At 37.6% G+C, this 14,102-nt stretch overlaps 1 protein-coding gene across 6 annotated transcripts in view; it reads left to right on the plus strand.

Annotated features, from left to right (window-relative positions):
- Nucleotides 1-9,471, plus strand: part of GNB1 (G protein subunit beta 1) — a 44,501-nt gene extending 35,030 nt beyond the window's left edge. For 5 of the 6 annotated variants that reach the window (XM_082329007.1, XM_082329010.1, XM_082329008.1 and 2 more), the window contains 5 exons: nucleotides 2,101-2,167; nucleotides 3,704-3,905; nucleotides 4,289-4,505; nucleotides 7,256-7,367; nucleotides 7,759-9,471. In XM_082329007.1, the coding sequence (XP_082185133.1) occupies nucleotides 2,101-2,167; nucleotides 3,704-3,905; nucleotides 4,289-4,505; nucleotides 7,256-7,362 (593 nt within the window). In that variant the 3' untranslated portion in view covers nucleotides 7,363-7,367; nucleotides 7,759-9,471. The remainder of the gene's footprint in view (nucleotides 1-2,100; nucleotides 2,168-3,703; nucleotides 3,906-4,288; nucleotides 4,506-7,255; nucleotides 7,368-7,758) is intronic. The other variant, XM_082329012.1, reaches the window with a different exon arrangement.
- The last annotated feature ends 4,631 nt before the right edge of the window (nucleotides 9,472-14,102 follow it).

Raw genomic sequence — 14,102 nt, forward strand, 5'->3', positions numbered from 1 at the left:
GTCGGGGATGAGTTGAAAATTTTTCTTTCTGAACAAACCAAGAGACTCAGTGTCACAAAGTACCTTTAAAAGCAAATTCAGTGCCTGAAGATATTCTTGCTTCCTAAAGAATGTACAGTTAACGGACAGGAGCACCTTATAAGCAGTAGTAACCTAGAAAATGTGAACCGCTTTTGTATGTTGTCTGATAATGGACAGATTGTATTTTTATTTTTTTGTGAATGGGATTGGAAATTTTTCAGAGGAAAGCCGGGTGGGTGGTTTCTTGAACTCCATTGAAAATTAAGACACTGGCTATTTAGTAGGCACTCTGGTATCTTGTAAAGCACTAGCGTAGTACTGAGCCTGTCGCACACGTTGGTAGTCTTCCGCATTCTTGTGGAATCAGTAATACCCCAACAATCTGAGAAAGGGAATGGACTGTAATTAGGCATTTCTCCTAAAGCTGCAGCTCTGAAGCTGCGTGTCATCTTGATGGTCTGTGTTTCCACAAAGAGTGTAATCCAAAACACAGCAAAGCAAAGGCAGATTGCTGGAGAGGCTGTCAGCTTGGCTCCAGAGAAAACCTCTAACAGTTCTTTAGAGAAAATGTCGGGTGGGCTCTGTCTTGCTCGTTTTCTGCCTGATCAAGCTTCTAACTATACAGAGTAAAGAAAATGGTATAAAGACTGTTCATTTGAAGGAAAATAAGGTTACTCAGAAATAAATAGTTATACGTTAATGAATTTTTATACAGAAAAAGTTAAATGTGAATTAAAGTACACTTAATGCTATTTAATTTTCTTTCAGCTGTCTTTCTTACAAAGCATGATTTACGTAATTTAGAGGAATTGTGTACCCTCTGGGTGTAGTTAAGGGTGTGAGAATACAGTGTGGGTTTGACCTTCAGATAGAGGTTGTGATGTGAGTAGTAAAGTGATTTCGAAGAAGGTATTCTTATCTTCTTCCCCTGCCTCCCTCCTCCCCTTCAGGACACAGGGAAAACTGGAATGATGTTTGGACACAGGGAGCTTTGGCTTTCAGTATGTGGCCCTGTGTGCATCAAAATACTGACAAATATTTTAGCAATAAAAAGAGCATTATTTCTGTGATATTCTAGGTGCTTAATGGTCTTTATGGTTATAAACTGTATAGCTGGGAAAACATGGATGTTTACATAACACGAGAAGCAGAATTTTGCTGTCACGCAAGGGACATCAAAGGAGTACGTTTGAGACCTGACCAGTTTGTGTGGAATCTTCTTGAAGGAACAGTTTCAATGAGCTACTTTTCTGTTGCAGAATTGAACAAAGCCTATAGCTGGAAGCTGATGTTGACACGTTTTCATGTTTTGCTGTAGTTTGAATTTTCAGAAGATATATTTGTGCTTTGTGAAATAGCGGTGGCTGGCAGGACAGACTAATTTTGTGATCAGAGTTGTTACATTGATAGTTTGACATGTGGTACTTCACTACAAAGATGCTTCGAAGCATTCAGATTAAATTCTTTGATGCCACTGTTGGGAAACATCCAATGTATATGCTCTGTTCTTTGTAGTGACCAAGAATGTAGTTTATTTTTTTTCTTGATAGTTCTATGATACAGTTGAGGTCATAAGCATTCATTGCTCCTGGATGCAGTGACATACAGATCCACTTCTAAGAAAGTTTAGTCTGTACAGTGCAGGGTTCCCTATACTTGTCTCCAGCTTGGCCAGTGGATTCCTCACTACTCCTTCTTTCTCTTCCTCCTCTCCCCACTCTCTACCAAAAGAAAAATTGGTAAGGTATTTCCAAAACAGTGTCTACCCTTTTTGGTTAAGCTGCTTAAGTTTATTTTCTTGTGTGTTACAGACATCTTTGTTTAGGTTGAATTGCTGTGATACCAGCGTATCACAGTGCTAGTGTAGTGGTTGAATTGGGCATGGCCTGTAAAAAGCCAAAATACATTTTGTCCAAAACGTCGGAAGTTCCTATATAAAAATTCTGTGTTGTATTTTAGGCTTATGTAGTAGTTCTTGCTTCATCTTCAGGAGAGGAGGAAGCAACATGTGAGCAAGCCAGTATGCAATGTGAAGAGTAATCTCTGGTCTTATTCATCAACTTTTTATTTCGTTTTCAGGATACTTGTCATGCTGTCGTTTCTTGGATGATAATCAAATCGTTACCAGCTCTGGCGACACCACTTGGTAAGCAGCAAAATTTTGACATGATTTTTAGTGATGATTTTTCACAGCTATACTTTATTATTGAAGGAAATTTTATTCTTCGTAAACCTAATCGTCATCCAGAAGACTAAATGTGATTAACTGTTGTTCATATGTCACATTTTTACTACTAATGGAAAGCTAGGTCTTTCAAGTTTGTTAGCTTTGGCTGTTTAGGTATGCCCATGTTCTGAAGAGCCTGACCCAATTCTCTGTGTTAAAATGGAATAGGAATTTTTTTTTTTACTATAACTATTTGGCTTTCAGAAATAACTGTATTAGACTAATGACTTTCAGAAAAGTTGTTCAGTATTCACTATTTAGTACTTAGTCATATTTGGTTTGTTCTAACACAGATTTTAGTTTATGCTGCTATTCAGAAGAGCTCCTGGAAAATATTCTACAGTGACAGCAGATGGGTTTTTTGAGGAGAATGTAGTTGTATGTCTTAGTAAATACTAGCTTCTGAACGAAAAGACTTCAGTCTTTTTTCATAGATTTTTGTTTTATATCTAATTCTTAAAAGCATTACAGATCTCCCAAGCAGCAGTTCTTACGGCAAAGGTTGTCTAATAAATACCTCTCCTACACAACGTCAGTCTCTTTGAACGCCCATCTACTAGTCCACTGATTCTGAGTAGCTATTGAATATATATGTTTGGGGTTTATACAAAAATGTTTCTAAATATGTGTTGTTGTCTTTTTTTAAAAAAACAAACAGGATTTGTTAAAATTATGCTCTTTATAAGAGAATACAGCTGCTTCAGGAGTTGTAGGAACTCTACAGCTGTCTGGATAACAGTTTGTCCTTGACGTCACTTCAGTTCAGCCAAGCTTCAAAGTACAGTATCAAAGTACAGTCATCTCTTATTTGCCTAGTCCAACTCTGCCACTATGGGTCCGGTTTACTGAGAAATTACAGAAATTAAAAATCCTTAGTCTTCCTTAAATGTTTAGACCTCTTGTTAGGGAGATGATAGTGTTCTTTCATCCTTTTATACTCGTTGATTATCTCTGTAGTAGTGATTTTGCTGTCTTGGGAAAGTGATGCAGCTTTAAGATGACAGACATAATTCACAAAGTTACACATCCTCACTGAGTTTTTAAAAATGAGAAATGCTGACTTGACTTTTGCTGCAGCCTTACCACTGCTGCTTTAAATCAGCCTGGTAGTAGTACTGGACAATAGTCATTGGCGTGTCACAAGAACTTTGTGTGTGAGCAGCCGTGAGTGTTAGTCATGAGTTTTTTGCACTCTTTCAATTTAAAACCCCCAATATTTTAAAATTGAAAATGGCTTTTGAAATCTTCTATGCACAATTATTCTGTAACATAGCCAAATAGTTCAACGAAGAATGTTTGTTTTTTCTACTCTTAGTGTATTTTTTGTTAATATTTTATGGAGTTTTATTTCTTTAGCAGTGATATAAATGAACAGGTTTAGACAAGAATTGCTGTCTAGACCTTCTAATGGAGCACAAATGTGCTGATTTTTGCTTTTCTAATTATTCTTTCAAGCGCTCTCTGGGACATAGAAACTGGTCAGCAGACAACTACATTTACTGGGCACACTGGAGATGTCATGAGTTTGTCTCTTGCTCCTGATGCCCGGTGTTTTGTTTCTGGTGCCTGCGATGCCTCTGCCAAACTGTGGGATGTTAGAGAAGGAATGTGTCGGCAAACCTTCACTGGCCATGAGTCGGACATCAATGCCATCTGTGTACGTATCAACTTGAACACAGGACATGGGATTTCAATTTATATTTTTATCTGGTCTCAGCTCTTAAGCATGTACTGTATGATGTAGTATTACGGCATGTTTTCTTTAATGAATAGTTTTTGTAGCTGGGGAAAGTACCTGAAATTTGTACAGCTTCAGATCCATTGTGGTAAATGGAAACAGTGGCTGTTAAAACAGTGTTTCTTCACATGCTCTTAATTACTTCACTGGTTTTGCCCATATCCCAGTAGTGGAGAGGTGTATACCCTTCTTTGCTGCTTTCTTTTTCCACTTGGTCTGTACAAAATGGTATGTTCAATGAAACAGAGGAATCAAGTCTGACATCATGTGTCTTTTTTCCTTCCCCTTCTCCCTCATTAAAGTTCTTCCCAAATGGCAATGCATTTGCCACAGGCTCGGATGATGCTACGTGCAGGCTTTTTGATCTTCGGGCTGATCAGGAACTTATGGTTTATTCACACGATAACATCATCTGTGGCATCACCTCTGTAGCATTTTCCAAGAGTGGACGTCTCCTCCTAGCTGGTTATGATGACTTCAACTGCAATGTCTGGGACACACTGAAAGCTGATAGAGCAGGTAAACGTTTTTTTGGTTTTAAATATTATAAACACAGTGTGACATACTGAATGTGTGAGTTGAGTCATATGCACAGACCTGTTAGCATTCCTTGTCTCAACTTTAAAACTGTGATCACCTGTTTTAGGATGACCAATGGTGAAAGTAACTTAATGATGTTAACAAATAAATTGGAATACTTCTAAAGGGTAGAAGGGAACCATAGATGCTTGAGAACGGGAAGACTGCCATTAAAAATGAGGTTTTGGGGGTAGAGGGCTATTTTTTTTTTTTTTTTTTTTACTTTATGGCATTATTTATGTATGAACTGTTCAAAGCAATTCAACATTAATGTTGCTATTTATGTAAAAGAAATTTTTTTCTGATATTTGTAGCAGCAGCTGTAGAGACAGCCAGCGAAACAACAAACACTGCAGACTATCTTTTGAGGAAATTAATATGAAATTGATGGTCCAAAGAGTAAGATAATATAAGTTCAGTTCTTTAAAATGAAAACTTTTATTAGAAAAAAGGAGAAAAGGTATAAATTAGGCCACAAATGTTTTCTTATTCTCATCAGAACAGGAGAGGAGAACAAGGACCTACTCTGTTATCAAATGAAGTAGTCTAGGCTTTTAAAGCTATCCTAGGCGGGTTTTAAAAGCAAACAAAAACCACCAGCCAAGCAGAATATTCTTCCACATGCAACTGAAAGGATTAGTTGCAAGTACATTATTTGGTGCAAATTGACTCATTGCTTTGAGGGGAGGATATACTGCAGGTGGAAAAGATGTAAACAAACACATAATCCTGAACTATACCAGAACAGTTTCCATTGGGTTTGTTAATTTCTGTCTCTAGCAACTTTGTTTTACCACTCAGGTTTTATTCTTTTTCTTCCAAAATTCATGATAGTTTTTATCAGTGCTGAGAAGTTGAAACTGTGGACACTCGGTTCACATATTGTAAAATAGCATTTGGTTCTATTTGCAAGTTAATGGTGCCAAATACAAGTATTTCATACTGATTTTATGAATCAGCCTTGTCTGTGTGTTGAGATTTGCAATCTGAGGTTCTTGTACTTTGATTATTGAGACCATAAATGTGTATATAAGCCTGTATGGAGATAGATTGAGATATTTCTCTTGATTAATGTCTAGGTTAGTTTACAATTGGCTGTATTTAAGTACTGTAAAAACAATTATATGTTTTTTCCTGTATTTTTTCTTTGAAAGACCTTCATTAAGAAAAAGAATAGAAGGAGGCGGTGATCTTGCTTACCTGTAGAGATGAGAAACAATTCTTTATACTGATCTGGGTTTACAGCCCATGTGCTCATGAAGCGTGCCGAGTTTTTTAGAACTGATTTAAGCAAGTCCTTTATCAAGTATTCTGCTTATTGAAATGTTCTGAGGCTTAAGATTGCTGAGCAGGTTTGACACTTCTGTCATGCCTGATTCTATATTAGACACATTTGTGGTTATGTATTCAGTTCAAATTGTATAAGACTTCTTGGCGCTCTCTTTTGTTTTGCCAAATTGCAGCACTTACTAATGTTGATGGTAGACTGAATTTTGAGATATTAATGCTATTTCCGCAGTAAATTCTAGGTAACTCCTAGGTACTTCTGTTAGCTCTGGCAGCTGGCTTCTGTATTGCACCGAGTTTCTGAAGATTGTATCATCTGCTTCAACACTTATGATTTGGCTTCTGCTGCAGAACTGTGCAATTCTGTGCTGAGGCTTAGACACTTGTATGGATTTAATAGGATCTGGAGATTACTGGTGTTACCCACACAGCATTACCGCTTTTATAAAGTATACGAGAACTGTTACTTCTGCAAACATCAAGAATCCTTGTGTGTGAAGCAGTCATTTTTACACTGAATTAACAGTTAAAAATATTCATTTTTAAACATACTAGTTTGTGTAAGAACTAAAATTGACTTAATTCATGTTCTGTATTGGAGAATAGTAAATGGAGAGGAAAAGCCCAAAATATGAATGAGGAGAGCCCTATGGGCAGTGTAATTGATGTAGGAAGATTAATTTTAAGTCTACCAAGAATATCTTAGCTCAGTGCTGTGGACTGGAAAGAGCTTGAACATAATTAGGTTTTCTTTTTAGCTTCTTGAAAGTGTTAAATTAAAGGGAATAGAGGAAAATGTTTGCTGCCTTAATTTTTCTGTTTAGTGTCTCAATTTTTTAATGGTACTATAATTAAATTGTAGCAGATCTACATATTGACAAATAGATCGTATGTAGGAGTTTGTCTTGTAAGTGCTTGTAAATATAGTAAGATAAAATTAGATGAAAAATGCTTTAGTGTTCACAACATATTCAGCTTAACTTCTGATTTTACATGTGAAAAAGTTTTGTAAAATCTAACTGATCTTTACCACTATGGAGAGGAAATACTAAGAGCTATGCAGTGCATGGTTATAATATATTTATTGCTATGACATTGTCAGCAGAATTTTCAGGGCTGTGATTTCACAACTCATGAGAAACCAGTAAAGGTCATAATGCGGGGAACATACAAGGAAAATTTTGGAGTGATGTATTTAGTGAATTACCCCCTTGCAAACCCACCCAGTTATATCTAAGTTTGTGCTTATAAAACCAAAAGCATTTAAAAATTCCAACGGTGTTTGTTCAGGATTTTTCAATGTATAGGTTGACTAATCCCAATGTGTATGCCTCGGTGTTACTTGAACTGAAATATGAAATCATCAAAGTAATGGAACGTTTGTTACCTGTTCTTATTTACAGGTGTCCTTGCTGGTCATGATAACCGTGTCAGTTGCTTAGGCGTGACTGATGATGGTATGGCAGTGGCAACAGGATCATGGGACAGCTTCCTCAAGATCTGGAACTGAAGTAGGTAGGTACCCAATTAATTAAGGTTGTCCTTGTTTGGTATTCAGAATGCTTTTTTCCAGGTCCAAGCAGTGCTGTTTTACTGATGCTGCAAGCTTATAGTTCAGATTAGGAAAGTCACTAAGGAAAAAAAGAAAAAACCATCCGCTTGGTTTTTTAGAAGGCTATTTGTTTAATGTATGCAATGACATTTTTGTGATGAACTATTTTGGGCATATTTTATTTTCCTGGTAGGGATGACTGTACAGTCTTTTGAATCTGGTTGGTAAATAAATGGCGTTCTTGAAAATGGTGAGATAATGGCTAAATGCGTTCAGTGGGTAGCGAGAGCAAAGCTTGAAACTTGATTACGGTTTATCAAAGTGCAACTCTTAATAAATCTTTCTGTGTGTCAGAAGAGCGGCGGACTCCATGACTGGAAGAAGTTTCCAACGGTTGAAAATTAAAAATGATAGCATATCCAATCCAACCATACTAACTTGGACCCCCATCCTCCCCAACTTCAAAGGGCAAGATCTTTTCCGTCTCCTGTTGCTGAAATGAAGAGCACAATTACCTTTCCAAGAAGAATTTCTGTGTTGTAAGCAAAATGAAATTGTGCATTCCTTTTGGGACCATTTTTTTTGTCTTGAGAGTTTAAAAATGAAACACTATCATAAAAGCATGACCAGAAAATAAACTTGAGCATAATTGTGAAACAGTTAGCTTTCACTGTAGTTTCCAAGTCGAAGTTAAGGACTTTATCTCACACACTTGCAAATTTTAAAGTCATGTTTGTAGCAGGATTTTTTTCAAGTTTCCTTTTTAAATACATTTCTTTATGTATTTAATTGAGCAAAACAAGGGAGTCCTAGCCCAGAGCATCTGGGGGTTGTTAACGCTGTAAATTTAGTCCCTAATTTTTTTTATTTTATTTTCTAGTATCACAGATAATTGTTGCACAAAACTTGGCATATATAGGATAATGTTAAGCAGTAAGGTAACCAAGCACATGCTGTAAAAGGTAATGAATGCTTGTTTAAAGAATCCTTTCACCTTTTATGGATAACAAATGCAATCCTTGGTCCCTCCTGCCCCCCCTCCCCCCTTTTTCACCACACTGATTTTTTTAATCTGTTTTGGTTTTGTCCACTTGAAAGGGCAGTTTATATATCCTAACACTATCCTATAAGTCTCAACAACCAGGAATCTCTGTTTTCAAAAGAGACCTATCCTACACTTGGGTATTGAGTCAATTCTTTGTGTATGAAATGATGTACAAATCAATGTTTTGAAAATAATGATCTTGAACTTTCTAAGTTAAACAAAAAAAAAAAACCTTTTTTGATTGTTTGCCATATTGGGTGGGTTTACTCTTAGAATCGCATGCTGTAGAAATGCTAAAAAGTGCATATTGGACTAAGTCCTTAGATGTTTTTTCTTTGAAGAAATAACCTGTTTAAAAACTGTAACCATTGTCGCTGTATTCATTTATTGTTGCTACTCTGTGCATAAATCTATGAAGAACTCAAGTACAAAGCTATGCACGTTTTGGAGTAGCGTGATAAGTCACTTTTTTTTTTTAAAGATACAGCCTGTTCAAACAATCGCTGTCAAAGATTCTGGGGTGTGGGAGGAGGGAACCTAGACCATCTTCTTTATAAATCAGTTCCTCACAGCCAGTTCCTCTTGTAGGATGAGTCCTTTGCATCTGATCAGAGTCATTTTTGTAATGAGCAGGTTTTCCTGGCTTTCTTTTCAAATAAAATGTTAAAAGCAGCAGTGTTTGGACAGCAGATTGTTCTGTTAAACTTTCCTATCTTCTCACTGTATCCAGAAATGCTCCTTCCTAGCAGCAGTAGTAGCTTTTCTCCATTTTGTTTTTTCTGCAACATTCTGTACAAAAATGTGCTGTAATTGTGCGTTAGGCCTGGATTTGGCATAAAAGATGAATTCCCTCTTACTCTCTTTCATGAAACTACTCTGTAGAGCTTTCTCCACGCCCTGTATCCCTCTTCACCTTTTGTATTTAATTTTAAAGTCAGTGTACTTCAAGAAAGCTGGATGCAAGATAGATACTATATTAAAATGTAATGTTATTTAAGATGTAATAAAGCAGTTTGACATGAGTTTTGACTGATCTGTTTTGCAGCTTATTGTTCAACCCACAAAACTGCTTCTGGCAGGATTTGAGTTATGAAATAAACATATGAGAGAAGTGTATGCTGCCCCAAAACAAATTGTTCGGTATTTTAAAACGGTTTGGATTTTTAATGGTTAATTGGGCAGATTACGCAATGTGTTAGAAAGTGTGTATTCATGTGAAGGGATATGGGTTTCATTTTAAAGCTAGAAAGAGAGTTGCAAGATGAACTAAAACCCTCACGATTTTTGTTATTGGAAAGTGTCGTCAGCAGTATCTGAAAATGTATGTGTAAATGTGCAATATGTGCTAACGCTGAATGGCAAGTATGTGGAGCTTAGTGGCTGCAGGCATTTTGCTTCCTCTGTTCTTAACTATTTAAGATGGACATTTCTTGGGTTGATTGCTACAGCTACTTGAGAGCTTAATCAAAAACTGCTGGTAGCTCTCAGCTCAAACTCCAAATGAAAGTAGCTAGTATGATTCATGTGGGATGCACCACAGAAATGGTTTGTGGAATAGGAGTGTAACACCTGAAGTAGGAAATCAGAGCAAAATGTTTAGTAACTTCTTTTAAAACTTTTGTGTCCTTCAATAGGAAAAGAATTGAGTGGAACATCTTGTGTTATTGCCATTTGAGGATCTGGCCAAATAAGCTCTGTTGTCACTGTTAGCTGTCCTTACTGTAGGTATTGAGAAGGGTAAGTAGTTGTCATTTTAATGCTCAGTAAGAACAAAGTCTCCACAAGGCAGAATTATATGTAGAAAAAAATAAATGGATTTTATACCCACAGAAGCAAATTCCTGAAACAAGAGGTGTTGAAAGGCAATTGGTTTAACAACTTGGTATTGATCCACTTGAGGGTTTTGGTTTGTATTTTTGGTGGGTAAAGTCTCTTCTCTTGTTCTGACCTAAACACAAGTGGATTTTCCCTCATTTCACATCAACCAAGAGAAATTCCGGTGCCATGGCTTGGTTTCATACCAAACATGGAAATTCTCGGCCTCAGTGGAGAAGTTTTTAAAAGCTGTGAGTATGGAAAATATGATGGTGGCGTTACTTAACTAGCAGCCATTAACTGTGAGCTTTGGGTTTTTGGACTGCAGAATACTGGTAAGTAGCTCGTGGCTGGAAATGCTTAAATTTGGGAATTCAAATTTAGTCTTTTCCAATTCCAAATGGTATAGCTGTTTTTTCCACTCACGTGGTATATTTTTATTCCAACAGACGTTTCATATGTGACTTTGTCTAGTCTATAATAAAATCAATGCAGACATGATCTGTCTTACTTTCCTTAATCTCTATCCATATGTTAAATTACTGCTTCCCACCCGCGCTGATAATGCCTTTGCTGGCAATAAAATACCTGCCAAGATAGTAACTTCTTGTATCAAGAGGCTAATGTGTAGTGCAATTTATTTGAAACGCAAACAGTTGCAAATGCCTCTTATTAGAGACAGTGCTTCTGTTAAACATGAAGCTTTAAACTATATTATTTAAATATCTGTCTGTCTTTGTATGCTTAGTTATTCAGAGAGCTGTATCTGAAGAAAAATGGGTATACAAAGTGAGAAGCACTGAACTCTTGTGTCTTTGACTTTGGGCCAAGTCTTTCAGTTTCGAATGCCTTTAATTTTAGGGTGAGCTTGGATCAGTACCCAAATGAAAAAGGCTTAAGTAATCTTACCTATAGCAATCATAACAACATCGTAGCTCCTCCTGTAGGCTTTGAAAAGATTCTGACTTAAAGATAATTCTGGGATGTGGTTCCAAAAGAGCAGCTTCACTTAGCTGCTGGCAAATTTCTAGAGCAAGGTTTCATTAACTGAGAACAATAATATGTGAAAACAGTTTGTCTCTGCTTGGTCTTAGTGGCAGCGCTTGCAGTTTCTTACTCGTGAGCTCCTGAGTGTATTAGATATGTGAAGGGATGAGGAGTGGTGTCTTTGCAAAGGAGGATGGAGTAAAACCTTACGTGTTTATGAAGCATGTTAGATGATGAAGGTGGACAAGACCGATGGATCTGAGGTATTTGGATAATGACTGGGTTTGGAGGTGGGAAAAGGAGTTACAGTTGTTTGGTCCTGGCTTGGAAAGGGTGTCATGGTAATAGGATGGAATTCCATGGGATCGGAATCTTCTCATGGAGCTGGGGGGAAGGAGTCAAGCGAAGGAAGAGATAACAGATTTCTCTCTCTCAGTACCTGGAGTTAAGACACTTAATCGTAATGCTTTCTGTGCCCCTCATGGCCTTTTAATTTCTTAGTGAATTACACGTATTTTAAAAGATCTGAGGTTCTACTGCTAGTAGAAGACAAGATCCGAGTTGGGCATTCTAAGTTTTGGCCATTAAGTGCCCTGGAGTGGATGTTTTAAATCAGCTGTGAAACATCCTTAAAATTACTGATTGAATCCTGCCCTGTAAGAGCTAAAAATAGAATGATCTGGTTTCTGGGAAATGGCAGAGTAAATAAAGAATAAGAAAACCTGTCACCCTCGCCGAGTTCTGTGTAACTTGGTCCGAAACAAATCGGGATCCTGTGTGGTATTATGATTAACGCTGTTTTTAGTGTAGGTGTAACCATGAATTCAGATTTGAGGGGAAAGAATAAAAGAACCGACTACTGAGCAAGTTCTAACAGCAGTTGGCTATTTTGGCATAGTGATGCTCTGGTTTTCTTCATATAATCTTTAGAAAGTCTGCTTCTGCTTTAAACATCAGGCTACACAATGGATCTGAGTTGAATTAGTCACTTGCTATCTATATTACATTCCAATGTGTCATAATTCTCCTAAAGTATGTGAAAAGTTGAGGTTTTTCTGGTTTAGGGTTGTATGAGAAAGGAAGGAAGAAGAGCTGGAGAAAGTTTGGAAAAAAGAAACAATAGATTTTTGTTCCCTTGTTCTAGAGCAGGGATGCTTAGCCTGTTCCCTTGTCACCCCTGCTCCCAGTAGCCCTGTCACATGAAAATTCCCTGTATGCTCGGTGATGGGAGCAGACCTCTTGTATCCTGAATGGCAGCTGCTGGCATCCTGTCAGATGTGCTTTTTTCTGGCAGTGTTATTTGCTGATTTAAATATTATTACTTTGGTCCAGTGTACCTGATGAGTTAAAAAACTCCTGCTCTGTCTCCTTCCAGTCTTTTCTTAAACATTACTGGATGCTGTCTTTTTCTTTTACTGTTCTTGTGAAACCTGATCTGCTGGTAAATCAAAATCCATGGGCCTGCTCTATCCGTCACTTGGACTGGGAAAAGGAAGGCCTTGATTGTGGCGTGTCTGGACGTTGTTCCAGGCTTTGCCGCTGGCGTTAAACCGCCTCTGCAGGAAGCGCTGTTGGGACGGTCTGCGGTTCCCGTTTCCTGACGGGAGACGGTGCGTGACCGGCACATTTCTGGCCGCCTGGCCACAGGGCCTCATGTTTTGGATCTGTATTTTGCTGCCTGCTTAGTCTGTAACCTGCTCATATTTAAGAGTGTTGAAATGTAGACTAGGGAGAAGCTTCCTCATGTAGCGCTTACTCTATGGGTTAAATCGATTCAGTGGAGGCAGGAAAGCTTGAGCTCACGCTTCCCACGGCGATTCCTAAACTCTTGTCAAATATTGACAAATTGTGGGGTCCCGGATCAGGAGCTGGTATTCCAGAGCACTTCCCCCCTGATAATCTGGGCCCATTCAAAGTATGTTCAATTAAAGGAAGGCAAAGTTGAATCATTCTGAAACTACTCAGCTTTTTCTTCAAATGTTAATAATAAAAAAGTCTCCAGGGAGTATTTTTGAAAGTGTGTACGGGATAGTTCCACAGACTGTATTTGTGAAATTACCCAGTATGTCACGTACATGGGGAAAACAGAAGCCATAGAAATGTGAATAAAAGCTGGGTGAACTTCTCATTGCTTAGAGATCTGGCTTCTAAAAACTCACGCTTCAGAAACACAGGCCCCACAAAATACTCATTCAAGTAATTCCAGGCTTAAAGCAAGTCAATTTTGTCATAAAATAGAACAAAGAGAATTTTCTTTTCCTTCTTTAATTATTCATAAGCCATTTGCTCTAGATTAGTGCAGTGAGATGTGATTGACCCTGAGAGGTAATCATCTGTGGAGCTGGAAATGGAAAATGAAAAGTTTATTTGATGTAACAAATTTTTCAATGGCAAAATAGATAAGGGAGGAAAAAGTCTGTTAAAAAGGATGAACTATTCAAGATGGTAAAATGCTGAGTTCTCATGAACTCTGTAGATAGAAGTACAGACGGTGCAGCTCCATCTGGTGGTATGAAACACAATGAAGACGGGTGGTCAGTGCACAGAAAGCATATATGACAAAGAAGCCCATGCTGAATTTGGCTGCAATATGTGTTCCTAGCACAGGTAACCCCTCCTTCCTGTATCTTCAAGAGTCCACTGAAGATGTTCTGATTTTTCCATAAAGACTTAGAAACAAAACAAGCTTTTTCTAGCTTTTATATAGGTTTTTTCTTTTCTAGCTTTTTATGCAAAAAACTTTAGATGGCAGAGGTGGAGAGGTTCAAAATCAGCCAGTGTCAACTGGAGCAGGGCCTCTTGGACAACTTTAAATCCAACTCTTATTTAGAGAATAATGGATGGAGATCAT

The sequence above is a fragment of the Platalea leucorodia genome (genome assembly GCF_965183815.1).
Source record: "Platalea leucorodia genome assembly, chromosome: 17".
Lineage (NCBI taxonomy): Eukaryota > Metazoa > Chordata > Aves > Pelecaniformes > Threskiornithidae > Platalea > Platalea leucorodia.